Below are 26,673 nucleotides of genomic sequence, written 5' to 3'. Positions count from 1 at the left end.
CAAAATATTGAAAATTCACAGCTGTGATGCTGCAGAAAATGCATCAGTACCTTTACTTCTTAATTTGTCATAGTGCAGCACTGCAAATTCATTTTGTCTGGATGTTGTCTTTGCAAAAGTAACTGCTTTGATGAAAGTTGTAAAGCATAAATAGTTGTTTGGAAATTGACTATTATTCTGAATAATAACATACTTGTCTGCTTTATTTTGGGACCCTCTTTGAATATGAGATGGTCCATCTAAAGGGGTTTATCCTGATATAATAGATGTTAATATTGAATGATTACAAATATATGATTTTAAATATATTTGTAATCAAACCACTTTGGTGAATTGTGCAACATGAGAAAGACAGAGCCCTTTAGAGTCATGAGTGAATGTTCATTTACTGGTCTGTTTTCTTTATAATGCACACACACATACACACTCACACACACACACTCACACTCACACACACACAAGTGCTTTCACGCCAGCATGAACAGCCCTGACACAAGCCATGTTCTCTGGATCATTAGCCTCATGTATGCTGTAGATCTCACGGTGCACTGAGCCAGGGTCAAATCAGCCACTCAGTCTGTGTGTGTGTGTATGTTTGTGTATACTTGTACTTGCTACATAGTAAGGACCAAAAAAAGTATTTTACTAACAGAATGAGGACATTTTGGGAAAGTGTGGACATTTTGGCCGGTCCTCACTTTTTGAGACACCTTCAAATCACATTTTGAGGGTTAAGACTTGGTTTTAGAGTTATGGTTAGAATTAGGTTTAGGTTAAGGTTTGGGTCAGGGTTAGGGTTAGGCACTCAGTTGTGATGGTTAAGGTTAGGGTAAGGGGCTAGGGAATGCATTATGTCAATGAGTGTCCTCACAAAGCTAGAAGTACAAGTATGTGTGTATATACGTGTGTGTGTATGTGTGTGTGTGTATGTGTGCAGTTGTCCTGCAGTCTGTCTTCTTGTTTATGTCTACACTTTCTGTCTTTCTGTCCACCCAGCTGACCTGCAGATGAAAGCAAACTTCTTACGCTTCATCTCCCTTTGATGCTTCTACAGTATCTGTTATCACATAATGCTCTGTTTGTGTGTGTGTGTGTGTGTGCGTGTGTATATGTGTGCATTGTGTCAGCATCAGTGCACAGCACACACAATGTGCATAGCAACAGAAAATGTCGATCCCTGTGTATTTTCTGCTTGCTCCATAAGTTCCTTAATACAGCATCAATGGATTCAGCGTTTAATCTCCAGCTCTCAGTCCCTGCTCCCCTGTGCTCTTTCACCTTCACTGACACCCACACACACGCACTCTTACACCCCTCATACCTATCTCTCACTCTCCGTCTATTAAACTCTGAATAGGTTGACAGCAGAATATTGCCATTCCGTTGTCGTATTAGATCAAGAACAGCTACAAGGCTGAAATTTGCGGTGTGTGTAGGTGTGTGTATGAGAGTGTAAACATAGATGTGGGAAAATGTATGTGTGTGTGAGAGAGGGAGCGAGAGAGAGAGAGAGGGAGAGACTGAGAGAGAGGGAGATTAGTCAGATTAGCAAGACGTCTTTACAGTCTGTGTGCTGCTGTGGTGCCATCTTCTGGTCGGGAAGCACAACAACCTTGACTTAATTATACAGCCGGCAAGAAAACAGACTGAGACTGAACACATTTGCATTCAGAACACTCAAATAGGGCGGTCAAAGAATGTGAAAAATGAAAAAGAAACTCAAAGAATAAAAAAAAAAAAACATTTAATATAGTAACAGACATCATAAAACTTTTCAAATAATTGCTGAAACTAGGTTTAACATTTAACATATTGGGTAAGATGGCATGACATTTATAGTGAATCTACATTATACAAAGAACAAGAGACAGTACTGTACAACCTGGAGAGTATAGCAGCTTGCAGCATCTTTCAGTGCTCATACACACACATGCACACACGTGCACACACACAATCGTTTTCTCACTCTTACACAAACATAATGTAGTTATAATATAAAGCGATCTCAATCATTTACACTGGTAAGAGAGGCGTGTTAATTTGTTTCAAGGGCCTCTCAGTCATCTCAGACAGACAATGCAGTTACAAAGACCATCCCTTCTTTTCTATGACGAAGTTTGAAGTGACAGACTTTGTGACGCTAATATCCAGAGTGGATTGGTGTTGGAGGACAGCCAAGGCCTGAGTGTGGGGAGAGGATAATTCATTCAGCTCTGGCTCAAACATGCACGGGCACACGCACACACACACACACACACACACACACACACACACACACATACACACTCTCCTTCTGCAGTTGTCTTTTTGCATACGGACACTGATGCAGAAAAACGTACAAAAACAGATGTACACACAGACATACACACCCATGATGATTTAACACATAGGTTTAAAGAAATATGAGATTTTGTATAGAAAGAGCTTGTGTGTACACATGCATGTTACATTTTCTGCTTTTTCCAAATCCTATAAAGGCTGACCAGCCTCACATTTCTTTTATCTAGACAGAGTGCTAAGAGCATCCTTATATATACAGTCAGTGGCATTGTGATAACATTACAATACTGAAAATGGAGTTAATTTTGGTGTTACCATACAGCTGACATCATTATGAGACAGAAACATGACTGAAAACTGAAATGTAGATAACACACTGTACATCACTTATCTGCCTAACATGACATTCATTTTCTCTTGTCATAGATCTATAAGACCCAAATCACCTTTAGAGTGTCACAAATACACCCATTAAAATACTATGTACAGTAAGAGCCACTTTATTTAAGCCCCTGGGGATGCATGGAGCTTGGTAAGAGTGCCCTTAACATTGCCCTACCACTGGATAGTTTTCTAAGTGGCCCATTGATGTACTCTAAAGAGGGAGCTGCTGAACCACTGCTCTTTGGTGTTTTAAAACATTCAAGTAATGCCAGGAATCAAGAGTATTCACATGCATGCATACCACTCTGGTGGTTTTGCTACCAAGAGAAAACCATGAAAATGGATGAAATATTGCCAAATATTTGTTTGTCTGGTGTTCTTCAAACTAAGTCGAAGACAAATTTCTTTTACTATTAACTGCTTCAGCAGTTAGTGAACGGTATTATCATCCATTCATCTCTCCTCAGATCAGCCCCATATTGATCTGTGGGCTATGTAAGTATGGACAACATAGAAACGAGGTGTCCTGAGTGCACCGCTGGATTTACAGAAATAGAGGCTCTAGGCTTGATTTTGTCCCCTGGCTCTGGTTTATCCTCTGTTGAGTCTGGCTAAACAGTCTCAGGGTTGGGGTAATGTTTGAAGACCTTGTAGATCCACTGCGTGTAGAAGGGCACATTGATGAAGATGCCAGGCTGGTTGGCCCGAGCACAGCCTCTGCCATGGACACTCACTCCAACAATAACCCTGATGTCACCATCCTGGCACACAAGAGGGCCACCATAATCCCTCTGCAATAGAAGAAATCGATAGCACATTTTTCTGTATTAGTGGTTAAGACATGGCTGTCCTGTCATCACTGTTTACATTTTTGACAGTTAGAAGAAAGCAAAATACATTTTTATGCTCTCAGTGACAGACACTACCAGCAGTATTTTTTATATATGGACAGCTCTTTTCCAAAGCTAGAAACCACAAAACCAAGGCTTTAATCGCTGATGAAATTTAGTGCAACAGTCTCCAGCTGCTCTATTTACGATGGACTGAATACTAAGCCTGCGGATTCAGAGAACATTTGTTTGAGATTTAGATCAAACTGAGCTTTGAAAGCGCTATGTAGAACCAAGGCGCTAATATCCTCATAAATTCACACTGGGAACAATTACTTTATCCAAAGGTCTAAAGGCTTGTTCTTGTTTACCAACAAGCACTGAACACACCATATGAATTCTAGAGTGGGATTTTCCTTCTCATCACTGAAACAGTTATTTGTATAAAACACCTCGCTAGGAAAATAATATGCACAAGCAACAGTTTACCTCACACACTCCCTCGTTCCTCTTGCCTCCTGCACAGATCTTGGTGTTGGTGATGTGGAAATTCCCTCTGTGCATCTCTCTACACCTCTCATTACTGACAATGGGCAGGTCAACCGCCTTTAGTACGTCATCATGGCCAGTGCCTGAAAGAGTTCAAAGTTGCACTTTATTGTCTAATTGTTCTGCTGTATCATATGCAATACAGATGCTGCCTACGGCAAATTATCTTGTAATATAAAATAAATATAATATAGTGATATATCATATTTAGCAAATTCCTGTTTTCATGTGTGTGGAGGCAAGTTTGAATAATTCATACAGAAAACATGGCACATCTGAATTTTTATTAAAAATATCAGTCTTTCGTGAACCCACATCTGCACACACTGTCCATCAGACCAGCCAACAAGCAGTACCCATCCAAGGTTTAGAAACATATGGCCTAAGATATACGGTAACCAATTATTTTAGAGAGAATGGTGTTACAATGCAATTTTGCTCCTCCACCTGACATCATTACAAAATAAAAAAGGATATAGAAGGATTGCTGCAGCAAAAATGCAATATAAATGCAATGTACTGCAAACCTGGGAGACCTGGGCAGTATGTATGCATACGACAGAAGTAGTGAATGTAGAATAGACAATATCAGTACCTTTGGTCTCGCCCCATCCATACATTTTACATATCGTTCCTTCTGGGATGGAGCACCCAGCCACAGGCAGCTGAATCGTATGGACATTGTCTGCAGGAAGGGCAGGCCTGGACACATTTAATGAACACAGCAAACACAAAGCACGATCAGCATCACACACACACAAAAATATATCAATATATCTTTGAGATTTTTTTCTTCCAGGCACTCACTTGGAAAGCCTTATAAGGGCTAAACTAGAGCCCTCAGGGCCACATATCACATGAGCTATGGTGACTTCCTGTCTCTTGGACCAGTCAGGAGGACCCTCTCGAATATCAGAGACTCCCAGCCACACCCGATACTCACTGAGATCTGGAACACTGGAGAGGCAGAAGACAGAGTTAATACTTCATAAAATACTCCACATTTATAACTCACCACTGAGTAGCTTGCTCAGACTGATCAGGGCACACAGTAGCAAATGAAAAGAGTCACTTACGTTTGAATATAGAGTGATACATATGAACTGAACAAATAAATCTTGCAAAGAATACACTATGGGCATAAAAGAGAAATGCACTGACAGTTCCAGATTCAAACAAAAGGAAATAATTCCCATTTATAGACAGCGAGCTTTACCATGAGGAGAAGCACTGTCTGTCCGTGAGTACCCACTCCTCTCGTATTAGTGAGCCCCCACACCAGTGCACCCACCTGGAAAGAACACAAAAACAAAAATGGCAAATAAAGAACTAAACCTATAGATCAGCAGCTGTGCATGAACTAATGCTGTCATTTGTAAGAAGTGTGTACTGGGAGTTCAAGTTTTACAGAGGTAGTTGCGCATGACTGAGTGTGTATAGCGATGTATAGCATTTACAGTGTAGACAGCCATGCTAACTATCAGATAAGTGTATTTTAGAGTTCTACCGTGAAGGGCTGCTTCATTGCATTGTATGGAGAAGAAGAAAGAGTTTAATACATTTCTATCTGAATGATACTGTGAATGTCAGCTTTGCAGGATTATGTCCCCACTTAAACAACAGGCTTCTTCCACAGGTGAGGTGAGTTGTGAAGCTACTGATGGAACATAAATGCATGGCATCAAGGGTGCTAAAACCTCACAGAAATCCCTGCATTTTTGGGAAGGGTTCTGAAACGGCACTAGAGATCTCAACAAAACCAAAAGAATGAAGAGTTCCACTAGAATTTTTATGAATTCAAAGGCTGTCTGGGCAGGGTGGCTTCCTGTTCTTCTTCAGTGGTAGAAGAAGATGTGTAGAATATTAAATGCAATGCTGTACCCTTTCTGTATGCTGACCATCCAGCTGCCATCTGATATGTTCACTGGACCTCCTCCCACGATTCTGGTTCTCTTATGGACAAAACACCCCACAGAGGACAGCTCACCTGGAAACAGAGACACACATGCAGATGATTTAATACCTCCTGTCATGTCATATATATTTAATTTAAGACATAAATATGCATTTACAGAGATTAACTGTCGTTAAAGGTGAAATGTTGTTTGTTGTTTCAATACACTTGAGCTGGCTAATGATCCACCATAATCATCATTATATAAGAAACATAAAGAGTTATGCTGATGAGGCCATTAGTTAATGTAATCATTGAATATGTTCATATAACACATGAGTGTAATTTAAACTCTGTTTGTCAAGAGACTGAGGTTCCTCCTCTGTTCTTGAGTTATTATGTGGAGATGAATGAGGCACACACACACCAACTCATACGCACACACTCCTATCTTGCACACGTACACAAAAACAGATGCCACTGTGACAACATAATGCCCTGCATCATGTACCATAAGAACTGCACATAAAAAGGACTTCATCAGGTTCTGGAAACATCACCTTTCCTTGGAGGCTATCAAATACAGATCAGCAGCAGAGCCACTTGCAAACACAGACAGTCAGACAGACAATCTGACAGAGACACTCACCCAATGGAATGGTGTTCTGTGAAGCATCACCTGCAGAGACGAGAGGAGACAAACAAGTGAGTATTAACCGATACAAGATAAGAGGTAACCTCACACAAGGGTGTAAATTTCACTGTGATGGTACAGCCACAGCCACCAGGGCCCTTGTATTTGTCTCTGTCTGTCACAATAATTTTTTCAGAATCTGGAGAGCTTTCATTGAATGTAACGAGCATTGTGTGGCTGCAAGTTGTAGCAGTAGCTGAAGATAAACCATTTATATATATATATATATATATATATATATATATATATATATATATCTGCATATCTGCATAGTTTTATATAAACATTAACACATAAACTAAGACACAGCCATGATGCTTCTTGGGTCCATGTGGGAATCATTAGAAAGAACCCTCCTCTGTCTTCCTGATGAGTTGTGAATCTCCTCTGACACACACTGACCTGTGAGTGTAGACAGATCTACACACTGCAAATAATGTGCGTGTGTGTGTAAGTGAGACGGACAACCAGACAGAGTGCAAACAAATCTACACTACGCTCTGTCTTAGATCCAGAGGTATAAAAACTTTTAATTTCACACAGTCTCACAGATTGTTTCCCCTAATGAGATGTCTGTTTGTGTGATTGTGTGCATCTGTAAAGGTACTCCATGCACTCACATGCTTTTACAGCGCAGTAGTCCCAGGGTATGGCAGAGTTGTTGGTGTAACACCACGGACCATGTTTGTCTTTGTCAGGGTTTCTGCAGTAGTTTCGCTCCAGGCCAGCCATCAGCATACCCCTCTCGCCACTAGAAACACAAACGCTCCAATAACTAATCTTTCATCAACATTCAGTAAGCCATGAAGACAATTTTCAAAACAAAAAGAAGTTGTTTTTTTTCCCTGTTAAACAGATAATTCAGCTGTTGATGAAAGTAAAAAGGATTTGCCAGTGACTTATAACTATTAAGCTGAGCAAATTTAGCCAGATAGGATCTGGAAAGTCAAACTACACAGCTGTGTAGGCTCTCTCCCTCCAGACAAGATAAGGATGTGATCTGCAAAGGAATTACTCACCGAGACAGTATGCACCCACCTACACTCACATACCTAATGCATGCTCATGTAGACTTATCCCACACTTCAGGGTATTTTCATATGAATTTCAAAACCACAAACAGAATTCTCAGTTGAATTCCTCCACTGATCAGGTGGAAAATTGCAAAAGAAAGGGAGGCAGAAGGGGTGATGATGCTGGATATGAAATCAACACAATCCAGTCTTTCAAATCTGTGTTTGTGTGTGTTAGCATAACAGCCAGCTCTCACTCTGACTCCCTAACCCTGACTTTTGACTTTGGGCAGGAGCCAAGCAGTGGAGCTGATTGGCTTTGAGGTGTTCTTACAAAGGAGGGGTTTGGGGTCAAAGGTGAGGAGTGAAGTGTATATCCTCCGGCCAAGTTATCACTGGGAGCCATTCCTGCTGAGTTAGGTCATCTTCAGGGAAACACTTCTCTAGCCATTGGGAAATGCTGAAGAGGCTAGTCACGGCACCCACAGGAGCTGTTTTCTCCTCTGAGAATCAAGAGGCCCAACTTGATCCGCTAACAACAATAAGACTTAACTAGAGGTCAATATTTGGGCACCTCCCCATACTAACTAGCATGTATCAGGTTCACACACATGGTTCTTGAAAACACAAATGAATTCTCCTGCACACTGTCATGCACAAGCCTGTATCACAGAGAACTAATTTCTCAAGCTCTCGTTCTCCTATTAAACCCATAAAATCTGCATGTTTTCTGCTCATTATCAGTGGCTTCCTTTGATCCCACTGAGCTCTTAAAAAACCTCTACAGTTTGATAGACTCTGGTGGGTTGCATGTGCAAGAGCTGTGTGACATCTTGAGCTCTATTTTTAGGCAGACACACTTGTCTGCAGTTTATTGATGGTGCACGTCTGTTTTGCACATTTTAGTGGAGTTTGGTAAAGTTATCAGGTTAAAAAGTAACACGAATCCATAGGGCAGACCTGTTGTTGTGGTCTGTCCAGGGACCACAAGGCAGGTTTGATCTAGTCCTTGACTGTTCTCCTTGGTAATTCTCCCCAAAGCCTTCATAGCAGTCTGGATTTGGACAAAAAAAGAAGAAATAAAATTAGAAAGACATTCTAGACACATACTCCATGTCTGTTCAAACAAACAATAGCTTTGAACAAAGGACTCAAGATTGCTAAGCTTCTATAAAACTGCATCAACACAATTGTCCTTGTGCATTCATTGCCATACAGTATTGTTTTACTTCTAAAAAAACTAGGGACTCATCAGTTATATGCAGAAGAATCAAAACAACTTAGTTTCTTAGCTGTTATGGTTCTCATTGGATCTACAGCTGGGAACACAAAAGAGCCATCCACAATGATATCTAAGAAAAACATGGGTCATAAATAAGATTTTGAAGCTGTCTGTCGCCCTGCATCTCATTTCTATATGGGAACATATTCAACCCTCTAGGGCAGACCACAACACAACCTCAGAGAGGGTTTATAATCCCAATGCAAGGTCACACAATCTCAAAGAAATACCCCTAAGATCCCCTGGGAAATTTGAATTTGTGTACTCAGCCATAGATCTACATCTTTTACTTCCAAATCACTTGCTACCCCCAGAAGGAATCCCATCCAGCACTAATCCTTCTACTCCATCTTTCACTGTCCAGTGAGACCTGACGATCCTGAGCTGCTGTCAGAGTTCGTTTATGTGAGGCATAGTGGTCAGTCCTTCCCACAGTCCTATAGGGCTACAGTTTTCCACAGGGACGGAGTAAACGTGGTTACAAAACGATACGTGTGGTTACAGGGTCTCATGTGAACTCCACGGTCCACAAAATATGAAAATGCCAAATATTTCTCTGCTTCCGATGTGGGGGAAAATCAGTTTTTCCTTGCTGTTTTGAGTATTAGCTAAAGCTGTTGAGTCTCTCACCACTGACAGGCTTGTTCTGGGTGCCGCACTGAGGGATGTTGGTGCAGAACATTGTACGGACCCTTGGGTCTGTAGTGAAGCACCAGGGGAATTCTTGGCCATCTGGATTTCGACAGTAGTTTTCTCTCAGGTCCCTGGAAAACAGAGAGAGAATCCGCCTGTAGTCTGCTTGAATATAAGTGCATGCAGGTGGGTGAATGTGTGGAGGGTTGTCTTATGTGAGTGTCTGACTCACTTGCAGAGGTAGGCTTGAGGTAAGAATGTGTGGTTATGGGGATACTGGGAGTCCCAGCGTTGGCAGGTAAGTCCAGTGGGCGTCACGTCCACCATCCCTCTATAACCTTCTCCTCTGCCCTGATAACACTCGGTTGTTTCCACCACATTACTTTTTGGAGGTGTTTCTGTGAAAGAGCAAAACATATTAAGGGGTGGGTTAGATTGATCAACAATGTGTGTGACATAGTTCTTCTGCCTCTACCAACAATATAAAAATAAAACTGTGTGAGCTCGGGTTGTTGGAGAAGGTTGAGGAAAATACTGTATTACATAGTTAGATAGCAGTTAGAGCTCTAGGTCTTGTGGTGTTATAATTGGGGCTATTCTCTGAATGTTTAAAGACAATTTAAGCTCGAGCCAACCTTACAATGGAAACAATCCTTTAAGATTATTGAAACCTACAAACACCAAAATATCCACACTAAATTACTTATTTCTTACAGCATGCACAAATCTTGAACAGGACATCACACTAAACAACAGGCAGCCTTTCAATACAGTCGTCTTATTATAGACGTTATAGACCCCCAAAATCCCACATCAAGACAACATTTCACATGTGGCTGTACCAAAAATATATAAGGAAATCCCTAAAAGATAGTTAGTCTTGCTAGTTTAAGGCAAAGAAATTGGTAAAAGTCAAATGTGGGGGAACTGCAAAGAGAGGTGGAGGTAAGTGAACTTCATCAGAGTGAGGCCAACTTCAGATGAACTGTGACACTGCAATGAAAACTTAATGAACTAGATTGTAGATTTATAAAATAACACTCATGGCACAGCACACAGTTTTCAGTTTGCCTGCCATTTGTACATAGTTTTCAATTATTTCTCTCAAGTCCCACTTCCATTTGTAACAATCGCACAATGCAGGATTTTATCTCCCAACTCTCAGCACCAAATGGTCCAGACTGTCACAGACAATTTATTCCGATCAGGAGTGACGGCCAAATCAGTTGGCCCAAATATTCCAGTGTGTGTGCACTTACAGGCCTTACAGTGTTAACATGAGAGTTGCAAATACTCTTTTTATCTGGTTATAATCAGGTTGTTGTAGTACATGTACAAACAGTTATAAAGAATAATGAATTGATTTAGCACTCAGGAAACATTTAGTATGGCAGTGCCTTTGACGTGATGAATGGCTGAGCAGCCTCAATGTCTTGGCCACCTGCTTTCCTCAGAGTAGCTCCCTCTACGGGTTTAGAAGACCTACAGTATAATGAGGCTAATACAGCCAACATTGGAAAAACAAGGGAGGAAATCTTATCTGCTCTACTTTTTTTTTTTTTTTTAACAGAAAGGCAGCTCATTACGCACAAGTTACACGAGTTCATTAGCCTGAACATCGTGCATGATTGTATCCAACAGTGTGTGAAGCTGCAGATCCTAAGACCCTAAAACAGACGTTTTCTGCCCATACAATATATCTAAAAATAGATATGCACTAGTTGTGACAGTAAACAAAAGAGCAGGCCTTGACAAAAGAACACTTTGTCTCTCTGTCTCTTGCTGTCTCCTCTCTGCCTTGTTTTGATTAAGGCTAACTGGGTCGTAAACTTGGTCTGTTCCCAACAAACTCCCATATCAGAGAGAGAGAGAGAGAGAGAGAGAGAGAGAGAGAGAGAGAGAGAGGGAGAGAGAGATGGGGAGTGCAGAGGGTGGGAGATGGTTTTTTAGAGGGGAAAAAGCAAGGGGGGAACAGTGAATCACTGGGTCCAAATGGAGGAGTGCCATCTAGTAAACATGGTGCCAGGACCGCTGATGATTCTAGCAGGCAAACAGGCCAGTCACAGACTCAGGAGAATGCAGCTGAGTCCAACAATAACACCACTGCTCTGTCTGTTTTATGTTCTCGAGGACCACAGTGGCTGTCTCAGTGACTCGTCACTGATTGCAGGCTCAACTAAGAGCGTACACTATCTGTTGGTTTAGACACACACGATGCAAAGCCAGACATGACACATACACCTTGCTCTTACACATCCGTCATACTCCTTGCACTAAGTGTATAAGTTGTGATGAAAGCGATCTGCTTGTAGTGTGTATGACCCTTGTGTAGTGTCTGTATGTGTAACAGGAAGTTAATGTGGAGCAGTAACTGAGCCCTTTGCAGTTTGAACACTACACATAAGAGCTGGCATAGAACAATAAACACCAGGCCAGTGGCGCGGGAGAAAAATAAACATTCAGGCTGTTAGAGAAGACATAACAGAGAGCCAAACCTAAGAGGGGAACTACTCTGTGTGTTTTTGTGTGTGTGTGTGTGTGTGTGTGTGTGTGTCTGTTTGTGTGTATTTAATACCAGCAGCCAATGAGAGGGAGAGGAGTGGTAAAATGAAAGGTACAGGAAGCTGTAAATTCTGGCGCAGTCAATCACACTTCAGAACACAAACAAACTCGTGCAGAGACATGTTTAGACCCCTACTTAACATGCATGATAAATGTGAATGCATTCAAGCACACACAAACAAACATGCATGCATGCTTACCACAAACTTTGATGTTGCAGTACTCCCAGGGTGTGTTTGGGTCTGTGGTAAAGCACCAGGGTCTGTGGCGTCCATCTGGGTTCCTACAGTAGTTGTCATCCAGGCCTTTGTCAGGGTACCTAACACAAAACATGCAGCATAATACAACCACAGTGTATACATGAGTGAAAAGCACAGCAGAAAATCACATTGTTGCACGACCCACAGCAGAACTCTCTGACTTGAAATTAAGTAATAGTGGCACAAAACACTAATTGTAACATCATTCTTGAAGCCCAGAGGTACCTGAAAAGAGAATCATGTTTCCATTTTCCTACTGAATCCTTATGAGAAGAGAGTAGAGGCGGGGAGACAATTCACCGCATTGCATGCAACTAAAGCATTAATAACTGGAATGGTGTAAAAACTCCATCTGTGAATCTGTTCAGAGCTCAGGGGAGCGACGAAGATAATAAGCTGCACCACTGCAGGTGTTCTACAGTAAGTCATCCCCAAGTCCCACATCCCCTCCAGGCCTGCAGCCTCCAGGCGTACTGTATCAGGCTGTGGGACCCTCTCATTACATTAGTGCTATGAGCAGTCTGGGACCTCGTTTACACAAACACTGGGATGATTAAGGATGTGTTAACGAGTCCTCACTAATCCAGACCACCTGCCATCCACCTAGCTGGAACACTCTCTTGACACAGCCGCACACAGCCACACACACATACCTAAACAAAAAGCATGTAAGGAATATTACAGACTAAGACTATGGCCTCTCTAAAATAGGTATAAGCTTATCTCATGGCTGGAGTCTGCTTTATAATCTACAGAGAGCTTAAAGGAATTTGGGCCAATTAAGTCAGAATGAAGAGTTTTCCCAGCATAGCGCTGCTAAAAACATAAAATTACACACTGGATCTGATGGCATTCCTTCAGGGAAAGGCGCACTGGCTGACTCCAGATCATTTCATCTCCTTAGTTAGTTCACCACAACCACATGAAATGATTGTTTGAACCTATTATTATATAAAGTATTCTTTTTGCTATTACATTATATATATACATGTGCTTAAGTGTGATTGAGCATGCACAATTTAGTGTGATGCAGCGTGATGCAGTCCGTGTGTGTGTGTGTGTGTGTGTGTGTGTGTGTGTGTGTGTGTGTGTGCACGCATAAGCACATGAGGTTACCTCTTGGGGTGGTACAGGTGTTTGTGTGGTTCATCCAGGTCCCAGCGCTGACATTCCTTTCCACTTTCTGTGTGGTCCATGGGTCCTCTGTAATCATCCCCATTACAATTCATACACTCCACTACGGAGCGATGACACACACACAAACACACACACACACACACACCATTTAGAGAAACACTGACTCAAGCTATCAGCAGTAAGAGTTTTGCTTTCACAATGACAAATTGAAAAAGCAATAAACTCAAACAAAATGCATCATCCACTTTCAAAAGTTTGTGTCATAATTTCTGCCCCAAAATTGTTTCAACATTTTGAAATAAACCTTTTCATAAATACTTCATAAAGATAAATATGAGATCTCCCTTGAGTACAGACTTTATATACACATGCACTTAAAGTATGGAAGCACATGTTATAATGAAGGCACAGCTCGCTTTGAAGTAGAGAAGACACCATAGGTTGCATGGTGAGTAGAACACACTGTCTAGTGTAAACAACAGAGAGCATGCAGATTAGAAACAGATGTTTATGAGTCCACTGCTGTCATGACAGAGCACATTTAATACCACTGGCTGCATGTGTATGTGTGCTTGCGCAAGCCATGTTTGCGTGTCTGTGTGTATGTTTCCTATTAGGACCAGCTAATTTCTGGAGAAACCCTTCCAGTCATTTTGTTCTGAGCGCTCACAGGCTTTCTATCACAATAAAAAGTCATTATCTCCGTTGTACAACTTGTGATAACCCAGTGGGACAACATATGTGAGCCAGAGAGCAAGGAGGACTCCCGCCCTGTCTTATCGAACCACAGCCTGGTTCCTCATTAACGTGATCCAGTGTCATACACGCAGAGGAAACAGCCCCTCTGACAGCATGAATCCCCAGGGATTAGATAACAGAGGTCATTACCATCCCTTTCTTCAGGGAGACATCAGTTTCTGACAGTAATATTGTGTGATATAACATAGAGGCTGAAGCACCGGTGGGAAAGTGCTTTTCTCTCATCACAACCGGATAAATATCAAAGTTTTGTTTATACAGACTCTTAACTCGAACTCAACGGTTTCCTTCTATGTGTACCACGGGGATATAAAATAGCTAACAATTTATGTACAGGAGACGACAGAGGGATTAATATCCTCTTACATTCCAACACCAGACTCTTTAGATTCAAACCATTTACAAAACCTGAACCTGATGGAATGAGAGAGGACAGCATAAGCTGAACCACACACCTGGAAACAGCTGCAGCTGGCCTAAGTAAATAAAGAAAACCTGTGCACCCACACACATGTACACACACACACACACAGCCGTAGAACGGAGCACATTTAGAGCCAGCGATGCTTAGTCCAAGGTACTATGTGATTGCCTAATATGCTGCAGCTCATTTCAGCCTGTCAAGCCTGAATTGGTGAGGCAATTTGCAATGTGGAATGGGCATTATGTTAAGATGAATGTGTGCTCAGATATATACAGACAAAGTTTGTGTGTATGTGTGTGTGTGTGTGTGTGTGTGTGTGTGTGTGTGTGTGTGTGTGTGTGTGTGTGTAGCTTACCCTGTGAACACTGTGGTATGCCACACTCCTGGTGTCTGAGGTGGGGCCGGGGATCAGTGGTAAAGCACCACGGGCCAACGGTGGAGTTGTCAGGGTTACGACAGTAGTTTTCTCGGAGGTCCTTCTTCCTGAACCTCTTAGACATGAATCTGTCAGAAGCAGAGCTGCAGTTACACAAACAGACACATGTACCAACACCGGTTTCCAAATGTTTCAGCTAGCATGCAGAGCAACCTCTTTTTGAAAAACACCCAAGGCCACAGTTTCTGCTGTCCTTTTTATCTCTGACAGAAAAACGAATCCTGCTGCTTAACTCTGACAGCTGAAACCTGCCAGTAAACATGACCACTGGAAGTTAACAAGTGCAAAAGTAATTGATGTCAGTGCTGAAGGATCAAGCCGTTGGTGCCATGATGTTATTAATGAGCGAAAACACATTAATATGAAGGAACAATGTTAGTTTTCCATGAGGCAGGTTCTGACTGTAGTGTAAACACATTGACAAGTGACTCACATCTTCTACATCAGGCAAGCACATGGTTGTGGTCACCAGTTGTGATGATGGACATAGCGTAATCTTTGAGTCAGGCTGTGTTTTTCCACATGATGATGAAAAGATGAGGTTCTGAAGTAGTGTTTCGGTGGAGTGGGTAATGACAGTGACAGAAATGAGATGGCCTTTGCAGGGCAATCACAAAAGAGGAGAAACCTTTTACTGATAAAAATGCAATTTGTTCTTGTGTTTGTGTGTGTGTGTGTGTGTGTGTGTGTGTGTGTGTGTGTGTGTGTGTGTGTGTCAGTTTCCCATGCCTGTAAGCTGATTGATAAAACAAATAAATTGCCTGGGTTTAATTGCCTGATCTACAGACATTAACAGTGGTCTGATAAAGCAGGTTCACTGGAGGTACAAACATACACTGACCTCTTTGATTCACCTCTTTGATTGATGCTGCAGTGACAACTCACTACAAAGCCTTTCAAAGCTAGTTAATACCTCTGAGGAGAGGGGAGTACAGACAGAGGGAGGGCATGAGATTCAAAGATAATAAAGCTCTAAGATGAGGTGTGTGTCTGTTGTGTATAAGGTTATCTAAAAGTTATGAATATCTGTCACAAGATAAAAGTTTTCCTTATTTTATTGATATTTTCTCCTCAGTTCTCCTCAGTGTTGTTTTTCCAATATTGCCCTCCTTTGATGCAAAATATCTCCTTGCAAGCAAAGTCACAATAGAAAAGAGCAAAGATGCAAGGATAAGGAAAGGAAAACCTTTGAATCAGTTTAATTAAATGTTATATGTTTTCTGTTTACTGAAGGATTCATTTGTGTCATATTGTCATATTTCTAAACTCATAATGGGATTTTTTTCACTCAAGCCAAACTACATCTAGTAGTAGTGGACAGAATATAAAACTTTGTTACTTACCAGGTAGTTACTAAACGCAAGTCTTAATTTCCCTTTCATAATCCTATACTAGACATTGCCTTATTTGCATCTTATGTTTTCAAACTCCACGCAATTGGTTCTTCTTTCTATTGGGAGCTACACTGTATCAGAAGGTATGTCTGCCTATTGAAAAATGAACTTTATCTGGGAATTTAGCTGAGGGATATACCTAGAGCTTAACCAAAAGCTGCATATTAGATATGATGCTAATCCTGGTAAAACACACACACGTGAGCACACACACACACACACACATGCCTTGATAAACAGTAGAGCCACAGCAGGAAATGATCTGTGACTGTGTAAAGCCTTACAATGATGTCAGTTCTGATGAATGACTGCTCCCAGGAGCCTAATCAACCCTTAATATATCATACTGATATACACATACAAACACATACAGACTAGCCTCTAGCTCCTAGCTGATTGCATCACTAACAGGCCAACACTAACAGTAAGAAGCAGCTCTAATACTATTTTGTTTGACGTTGATGGTGGGAATCTTACTTGTGTTCATGAGGAATGGGAGAAGCCCAGGCCTGGCACAGGATCCCGCTCACTGTCACTGACCTCCGCCCCCTGTAGCTCTGACCTGTACCCACAATGCACTCTCTAACGTAGTCTGAAAGAGAAGCAGAAAGAGCGAAGATGAGACGAGATACAGGCCGAGAGCAAAATGACAGTACAAGAGCATGAGTGGGTGTGATGAGCCAACAACCTGAGAGCATTTGTTTTGTACACAGAGCCAGTGTGGATGATGAAGAAAACAGACAGAAGGAGATGTTCAGCTATAATACTGAGCTTAACAAGGACATGACGGTGCCAAAAGCCAAATCTGTTTTCCTAATCTTCTGCAAAACAGTTGGATCAAGTAAAATAGGCTACACAGCTTGTGTGTTCAGTGTTGTGGTCAGTCCAGAGTCAAGTGGGGTGGGGGTTTCCATCGTTTACACAAACACTGCTTAATGACAGAAAATGAACCATAATGTGCTGCGACACCGTAAACATGACAATGGTCCTTGCCCTTCCTCGGCTTCCTCTCGAGGACTGCCATCATTACAAAGCTAAATCACTCTGAAGAAAATGGATATTCATAGTTATAAAATCTATAAAACATATCTTAAAGCAACAAGGAGTATACTGTATATACTGAAGCAGTGCTGCTGATTAGAAGTGAGATTCTGTAAAGAAGTTTTTCAGATGGAAAGACATGGTGACAGGGGGAGACACCGCTTTGGTATGAGCTGGTCGAGAGACAAGGTGGAACAGGAGAGGTCACCTTTCTTTTGATAGAGTTGGTAGTTGAAGTCCTGTTGGATCTGAGCTCCTGATGAATTCCTGTCAAATGACAGCCATTGGCATTTCCTGTTTTTATGATCATAGAGAAACGCTCTGGGGAATAAGAAGGAAAAGAAAAGAGGCAGAGGGAAAAGGAAGGGCAGTTAAAACAACTGCTACATAAATATGCAAAGCACTTAGAAGGCCTGCCAGACCAGACGGACAACAATTGATTACACCTTTGAAAAGCATAATTGAGGAGGAATTTGAGGAACCACCACTTTACTCTTGACAACCTTTCACATTGTAGGAGAGGAGAGAGGAGAGGAGGAGTTACACTACCATGAAACTGGAAGGGTAAGGCCATAAGGGCAGACATACCTGCAGGTGAAGGGGAGCCTTTTGTTGCGGCTGCAGGATTTGGCACACCTGGCCATGCTCAGCTTCCTGGTTTTGGTCAGGTGGGAGGCATCAGGAGACACGACAACCAGTCGGATGCCATCAGTCTTCTGATAGTCCTGCAGCGCATTTCGTCTGCCCTCTGCTACACAGTTACATGACATGGCCATTCAGCAGTGTTTATTTTACATTTTATATGTACATTTAGTTGACACTTATCTACGCATAGTGTAAATTAGAGACATACATTGCTCAAGGCCACATTAGGCAGGAGACAAGCTGTTGTTTGGATCACAGCAGAGACATCCTGGACGCGGTGACAGTCTAACAACTCGACTCTGCCACCACTAAGCTTACGGCTCTGATGACCTTAATGTATACAAGCCTCATCATTAGAACAGGCAAGTGTGCTTAGTCTATAGTGAGTTTTATTTTATTATTAGTCATCACGATTAAACATGCACACAGGCATTATGCACACGAGCAAACCTTACTCTGTGGTCTGGGAGGCACAGTGGATGATCTGTTAATGAGCCCAGCCAGACTGAGAACACTGGGCAACAGCATTACAATGTGTGAATTAGTCTGCTTCAACAGTTATTAATCTACAGGACCTAATGGGATGCACAGTCATTTATCACAGCCCCCAGTGAAACACACACACACACACACACACACACACACACACACACACAGGGTGAGGGGAATCAGTGGTGTGTCTGTATGATGCCTCAGTTGTTTGTAGTTAAGACATTTACAATTAGACAGAAAACTCACCTCCTCCTTTCTCCCCCTCCTACCTATTTCAACTTTCTGCCTATTTGCACTTCAGTCTACTCAAGAGCTCAAGAGCTTTCATCAACACAGAAATCATGGTGTTTGTGTTGGATCGTTGCCTGAAAAGGTGTCATGGAATTACCATCAGACATCAGGTGTTTCAGATTCAGTATCTGGGTGCTTGGGGGATGTGGTGAGCAACCCGAGGATCGCAGAGGACCCGGGGCAACATGTTTGTCCAATCCTCAACTTGACATCACCGGCTCGGCAGTTTCTCTGCCTGAGTGCCGAAGAGCAATGAGCCGCGAAATCGCACTCTGTCAGGACTCCTGGATGACTGATTCACTAATTTGATTTTAATATGGGTCATTTTGTGGGACAGTGGCTTTTATCTAGTCACTTTATCATAGGACTGATTCATCCGGCGGTCCGATAACATATGTCCTAATGCGTCCCTATGCGGGGAAATGCGCGGTTGCAATGATACTAAGGCAAGAGTTGAGAAGAAAAAAAAAACCCCGTGCTGGCTGGTCAGTACAATGGCAACAGCATCATTTTCATCTCTGTCCAAAAGCTGCTTATTTCCCCCAGTTTAAGCAATGTTGTCATGACTGCGCTCTGAAAGTAAGAATCACTGACACTGCACTGTCCTGTTAGAAATAGATGCGAAAAATAACAAAGAATTTTCCAAGAGGATACATCACAGTTCAAATAAAGCACCAGCCCACATGCTGCAAAGACTGAACACTGCAGAGTTTTGATATTACGACAGAAGATACTAAAGTTGTATTAATGAAGCCAGTGTGCGAGTCTGTGGAGCGCAGACCAGCGCGTTCAGACAGCAGCTCCAGCCCGGTGGCAGGCGGCAGGCAGCTATTCGACCAGTAGTAAATAGTTTTCTTCAAACTTACCAGAACAAGAAACGACGAAGAGTCCGATAATGAGCTGGTAAATCCACATCGCCGCTTCACACAGCAGTTTCGGAAACAATTTGAAAACGCTGCTTTACTGTGATGTCGGACCGCAACCAGGAGATGTTGCTTCCACCACTGCACAGATGATGCGTCTCCTCTCTAAGTACTTCCTCGCCTCCCTCCCTCCCTCCCTCCCTCTCTGTGCGTGTGTATGACTTTATCTCTCCCTCTCCCTTTCTTTTATCTCTTTTTTCTGTCTGTCTGTTTCTTTCCTTCTCTCTATGTTATTTAATGACCCGAATGTCACAAACAAGTTGCAGTTTTCGTGCATATTCATATTTCCATGTTTGTGTATTCAGGCAACATGACCTATAACAAGAACATTTATGTGCAAATTGTGGTTCTTTCTTTCTTTCTTTCTTTCTTTCTTTCTTTCTTTCTTTCTTTCTTCGCCTTTGTCTCGTTTTATTTTGTTTCTCTTCTCCCGATTTCTTTCCCTCTAAAAAATACACAATCTTAAAAATGGTACTTTTCAAAAACAAAGCGAGCTATAAACCGTTGTCAACATACTGGACTCTCATCATGGCAGTAGAAAAAAAAGGACTGTCAGCTAAAGGCTTGTTGGAGATGCTCAAGCTGAGATTCAATGTTTAAATATGGGGAAAAAAAACATCTGCACCCTTTGCAACACTAATTCTTGTTGAGAACCAAAAATAAAGCTTGTCTTGATAAATGAATACTGCTAAATGTCACAAAATACAGCGAGGACACCACATATACACTTATGATCATGTCTGACTGAGCCATACATACTGCATATGTGCCTGCGGTAAAATTAGATTCTGATTAGAATTGATTCATCAGATTCTGTGTCCATCCCTCTCTGTCACACATCAGCATCCCACTCAATCATGTATCTTTTTTTTTTTTTTTTTTTTTTTTATTTCTCAGATCTCCAAGCAGCACAGTGTGCAAAACGAAACAGCTATCAGCAGCCACTTGTCAGCAATGGGAAACTCAGTGGGGATGTAAAAGAGGGGGGAGGAGTGTGTGGGCTTGTTTATGCTACTTTCCTTCTTCCCCCCTGTGTTAGATAAGGAGTGAAGTTACCAGTTGGGAGGGTGGAGGATGAGGACAAGACATCCCTATCCATCTCCTGAGTGTCATCTCTATTTCCAGCGATGACAGCATGAGATAGGAGACATGACACTTAGCTGGCCTTAGCATTTTCTCTGATGCGGCAGTCACACAGCAGCACTCCTGTCCTCCAGTGACAGTGCGAGTGGGTGCAAAGTAAACAGAAATCACAATAGTTATCACAGGGCAGATTGAGTTACTGCATTGTGGGGATTCCCAGTATTTTCTTTAAACTCACACCATGTGCGCAAAACAAAACAGAGGCACAGATGGATAAATATGTAGGAGGACGCAGAGTCCATCTCTATCCTCTCTCTGGTTCAGTGAGTAATGCTCCTGTGGCTTCCGGAGAAGACCACAGAGTCATTCGCAATTATAAACAATCAGCCGTGAGTCAGATACTTTCACTGGAGCAGAGCGCAGATCTCCTTGTCTCTCTTTTCTCTTTCTCATTCTCTACTTTCCCTCACCTGCATACGCATGCAACAAAAACACATATGCCGTCCCTTACAGGCAAACGTGCATTCAGACTCCTGTCTCTCCCCTCAAATACACATACACGCAGGTTCATAAACACGCATGCTCACACTTAATGAGCAGCAGATGACTGGATAACCTTCACCACCAGTTTGAGCTCGCAACAAAAAGCCCTCGTCACCACAATCTCATTACTGACTCTCCCAGCAAGAATCCAGTGGGTGTTTTCACTGCGTCTGAGAGCCACGGCTTCTGCTAGGAGATGGAAATTAGAGAGACCCAGTAGCCCACTGCCTCGCTCATATGAGTGCCGTCACCATTCAAGACTCCTCACATCTGTGCTCGGTTATTGCCAGAAACTTCATATCTTCATGCAGCTGGTAATGGAGGCAGGAAGTTCAGTGGGAGATGGAGATGATATGGAGAATGAATAAGTTGATACACAGAGAGTGTAGATGATGAGCAAAGTGAGAAAAATGGATTGACTGTAGCAGGGAAGTACAGTACAGAGCAGTGTAGTGAAGGCTGCTCTGTCTGAGTGCATATTTGTGGAGTGTGTGGAGTATTATTAGACTTCCTGCAGATTTGCTTGGAAGTTGCAATGTGTGCATTGTGTGTGAGTCATGTGTTGTATGCTATTCTTTCTCTGTGCATGTGTGTGTGTGTGTGTGCGCGCGCGCGTGCGTTTGTGCACGTTTTCAGCTGCAGCAAATTAGCTGGACCTCATTGTGACCTCTAATCGTTCCAGCCTCTCTTCCAGACTTCATCCATATGACCTTATGTACAAGAGATGGAGTGAAGTGGAAAATGGAAAGAAGGGATGACAGGAATAGGGGACAGAGTGTGATGCTCTGACCGAGACACGGTGAGATAAGGAAAGTGGAAAAGGACTCAGACTGAGGAAGCGTGGGAGCACAGAGCAGAGGTGGCTCAGGTATTTCTCTCTAATGAGAAAAGGGAGACGTTTACGACTTGTGTGTGTGTGTGTGTGTGTGTACGTGAGTGTATGTGTGTGTGTTGGGGTTAGTGATGACAGTGGTGTGGATAGACACTGTAAACACAGATACTGTGTCAAGAGATCCTCCTTTAAACAAACACACACTTCCTGTTGTCAGTTCATGCGATTGTAGTCACTGCTCGTAATTGAGATCTGCTGACAGTTACTGGTAACACAAATAAACTGCACATACGGACAGTCTGTCCATACAAACAGTTTAAAAATATGGCTTCTCGGATAACACTTTTTCATGGCAGCCCTGTGGTCTGCCTTCAAGTTACTGTTTCATTTGATTTTTCTGATTTTTCAGATTGCGACAGTGAAAGAAAGCTGGGGAGTGGGCAGCAGGCGGAAATACAAAAGTGGAGTTTCAACACACCAGTTCATTATCATGCACATTAGCAGACTGAGTCACCAACACATCCCCTAAAATAGTTTAAAAGAGGACCCTAACAGATATAAACCACTCAATAAGCCATTGATTTTTCTCTCAGATAATTCACTCCCTAACAGCGAACAACTGCTTTTGTCATTGTCACTGACATATTGAAACTTTCTCTATCGATCACAGAAAGTAGAGACTGATGACTCATCACTGAAGTGCTGAATCATTTATAAATTTAACAAAGTTGTCATTTCTGCAGATGTGTTAGTAAAATTCTGAGTCAACAGTCATTTTCTCCTCAGACAGCAACTTTTCACACTCACAAACTAATTCTTATGTTGAGATATTGAGCCTTAAGACACATGAACCGCTTCAATTCAACAGAGCACGCCTAGTTCAGTGCACAGTTCTCATTCAGCCTTTTGTCTGTCCCTCCTCCTGTGTTTATGGGTGTTGATGTGAACATTTGAGACAGAACTTTGGAACAATTCATGGACAAAATGGCCTGGTGAGTTTGTATATGCGCACAAACCATAACTGTTTAAATGACACATCCTTTAGCATACTACACATGAAGTGTGTCGCACAAACACATCAACATCCCACATGCACTCCATTGTGCCGGCCCTTGGACGGTAGATGTCAGTCACTCAAAAGTGCACAACACTGAAACAAGCTGGAAAATACACACAAATAGGTCATGTTTAGACGCACAACCTATATTGTCAAGGGAGGATTATTTTGTGCTATTGTCTTGTTTTGAGAGACAAATATTTACTATATTTATTTCTGAAACAACCTTCCTGAACAGCGTGGTTTATAATAGTACTTACAGTTCCCTTTAGTACCTGTTAATTAGAGCTAGAAATTTAGAACTTTTCCAAATAAAATTTGGCACCACATACAATGAATTGAACTCCACTTCAAGATCCAGTGTAATCACTGATAAGATCTGAATCAGAAAAGTTTTAAAAATTTTCTTTTGTCCAAAACCTGGAATTTGGCCTCAACTGAAACACTTTGCTAAATTTCAAGCACGTGTAACTACAAAAGAATAACTACCGCATGGTCACAACATACAGCCAAGATAGGAAACCAAACACTGCCTCAGGACAAGGGGAAAGGGGTGAGCAGGTCTTAAAATAGTGCCTAAACCTGTGTTTCCTCATTTCTTACACATCTGCTAACAGTCAGCATGTGTTGTCTGCTGCTCACTGCTAATTTACCCCTGCATGACTCACGTAGAACTGGAGACACACAGGGGAGGCACGGTGGTCGGTAAAATTAAAGAACAGAGGGGAAAAAAGCTGCTCTGGGGCAGCAGGTACATTTCATCCCACATGGGTCTGTGTCAGACCTCATACGTGTAATTTACGTGTTGATGGTGAACATGGTGTAGGGCAGGCTGGACTGCATGCAGCCTGGGTCTTCAGAGCCCACCTGAGTGATTCGCCAGACGCGCACACAGGTAACTTGAAGCATGAACACACACAAAAAGTTCATGGAGATACACACACACACACACACAAAGAGATAGCTGGTTAAGTTTTACCACTCTGCTTCTCTTTGCAGAGGGCCTACGCAGCAAAGTTGTCAGTGGGACAGCACGGGTCTATAAGCAGATGATAAGTCTTTACTCCTCCTTTGTTTATTCCCTCTCTCGTTCTATTGATCTAACGTGTTTTGCTTAACTGTAACTGATTTTCTCACCTACTTTCTTGGTTTTGTCAGCATATGTGTGGGACATTGAAAACAAAACAAAGAAAAATCAAAAAATAAGACTGGATGTCACAATTTTTATAAGAAATACTTCTGAGTGTCTGTAAGTTGTGAATAAATACTTAATGTTTATAAGTGATTTATTAATAAAACCATAAGAGCAATATTTGAGTTGCCAGGCTGTCACAAATCCCTTTAGCTGGTGTATATCCTCCTCCAGTGCAACCTTTTTAGTAAGCAATTAAACAAACTAAAGTTCTCAACATAACTGTGGTTAACCTTGGCTGGAGAAAGAATTCAAATGGCAAAACAATTTATACTAGCTGTAAGAAAATACAGTGTGCCAAAAATAACTTTCATAATGAAATGCCTCTTATTTGATCATTACTGATCTGTAAGTTATTAATATGTGATTTTTCAAATATCAACAAAATGGTTACTTACAACTTACGACTGCTCTTTGCTCTTCTGTTGCTGTATGATCAAGTTGCCCTGTTGAGTTTTCAACTAAACAAACAAAAGCGACATTTATATTCACTGTCACTCGCACAAAACATACACAAAACCAATTTTTTTGAATATTTGAAAAACTGCATCATTTACTTGTATATTTAGAAGCTTGTTTCTCATCTCTGCCAACTGTCGACCAGTGGAATAACCAAAGGCAGGAACATCCTTGCATGCACAGTACAAACGACATGGGGGTGCACGAATAAAAACATTTGCTCCAGACCACAGTTAGTGGTTTTAACTTCCACGGGATATCTTCAAGACACCTTATAATTTTAATGTCATTCACAAAAATGTAGGCTTTTATATAAAGTGTCGGAACAAACTACCTGATCCTGTGTTGAGAATGACATAAACTTCTAAACCTTGATGAATGGCCATGCCACCCACAAAACTAACACCTCATGTTTCTAGCTAATGCATGTTAGGCCCCACTCTAAAGACAGAGAAAATCCACAAATCAAGCCCCAATCTAGGCTGGACTGGTATGTGTCCCGTAGAGACTGCTCACCTGGACAGAGTTTTCCAGTGTCACGCCTGCCAGTCAAACTAAGTGCACACACACGCAGAAGCACACACAGCAAACACACACACACACACAGAGTAGAAGAGAGGAGAGGAGAGGAGAGGAGAGGAGAGGAAGGGTGTGGAGAGGAGAGGAGAGAGAAAAACCAAGGTAGTGAGAACAGACAAGTGTGTGGTCATGTTTATAGGTTTGGAAAAGCCTTTGGCATTTCCTGATAACACATGCCAAATGTGTGTTTGGTGTTCTTTCCAACCTCACTTTGTCTAACACCATCTTCCTCTCTCTCTCTCTCTCTCTCTCACCATTTTTCAAATATATTTAAAGGTTTTCTTTGGCTTATGTTGTTGCCAGATTGGGTGGGGGTTTATAAGAACAGGTGCCAAAAAGCCTGAACAATCACAGGAAAATATTTGAAGCCTATTTAGAATCCTTTTCTGTGATTAACAACTTATTTGACGCTATCTGTGTTTTCCTTTTGTGGCAATCAAAACCCATTCAGAGTTCCATAATGGTTAGTAAAAACATTAAGATTTATCTACAAACACTGTTTGATCCAAGCATGGGGAGAAAGAGTCAGCCTCATACAGGAAAACACACAGTAGGTGTACCTAAGCACTCAGTCCGGCAGCAGTCACTGACAAATACTGGAGGACTTCAGTGCACAGTGAGGGATTGGTTCAGTTTTTTGTTTTTTTTTTGTTTTTTTGTGGGACATCAGAGCTCCACTACAGAACCTTGGTGACCCTGATGCCCTGGCCCTGCTGTGTTTTATGGTGACGGAAAACTGTGACCTCTCTGTCACAACTTACAGGAATTTTTTTTTTCTTTTTTTATAATTAAAAAAAATATGATGCCAATTAAAAATGTTGCAACTGATGTAAACCACATTATAGTTACCAGATTATGGGAAGTTTATTAAGAGGGTTGATTGCCCCATGAGTGTCATGACCCAGAGGCTGCTGAGAGTGTTGGGGCTAACTTTAGCACTAACGGTAGAATCACAGTGTCATTGAGTTGCAATACTCTTCCAAAAATAGCATTTGCTGGTAAAAG

At 41.9% G+C, this 26,673-nt stretch overlaps 1 protein-coding gene across 2 annotated transcripts; it reads right to left on the bottom strand.

Annotated features, from left to right (window-relative positions):
- Window positions 1-1,727: 1,727 nt before the first annotated feature.
- Window positions 1,728-20,025, bottom strand: hgfb (hepatocyte growth factor b). Of its 2 annotated transcripts, none has more exons than XM_071500938.1 (18): window positions 19,867-20,025; window positions 18,161-18,323; window positions 17,781-17,893; window positions 17,009-17,123; window positions 15,057-15,205; window positions 13,498-13,618; window positions 12,322-12,440; window positions 9,792-9,957; window positions 9,557-9,690; window positions 8,605-8,698; window positions 7,252-7,382; window positions 6,587-6,616; window positions 5,925-6,030; window positions 5,260-5,334; window positions 4,851-5,000; window positions 4,639-4,745; window positions 3,984-4,126; window positions 1,728-3,455 (listed from the first exon to the last, which is right to left on the bottom strand). In XM_071500938.1, the coding sequence occupies exons 1-18, from the start codon at window positions 19,913-19,915 to the stop codon at window positions 3,276-3,278; spliced, it is 2,145 nt and encodes a 714-aa protein (XP_071357039.1). In that variant the 5' UTR covers window positions 19,916-20,025; the 3' UTR covers window positions 1,728-3,275. The 2 variants fall into 2 exon arrangements, with proteins under 2 accessions (XP_071357039.1, XP_071357041.1); XM_071500940.1 differs by having other exon boundaries at window positions 3,137-3,455; window positions 18,161-18,320; window positions 19,867-20,023.
- Window positions 20,026-26,673: the final 6,648 nt, after the last annotated feature.

The sequence above is a fragment of the Trachinotus anak genome, unplaced genomic scaffold, assembly GCF_046630095.1.
Source record: "Trachinotus anak isolate AG129_WGS33_773 ecotype Australia unplaced genomic scaffold, CSIRO_AGI_Tana_v1 ptg000002l, whole genome shotgun sequence".
Lineage (NCBI taxonomy): Eukaryota > Metazoa > Chordata > Actinopteri > Carangiformes > Carangidae > Trachinotus > Trachinotus anak.
This window is presented reverse-complemented; position numbering and strand designations above follow the sequence as displayed.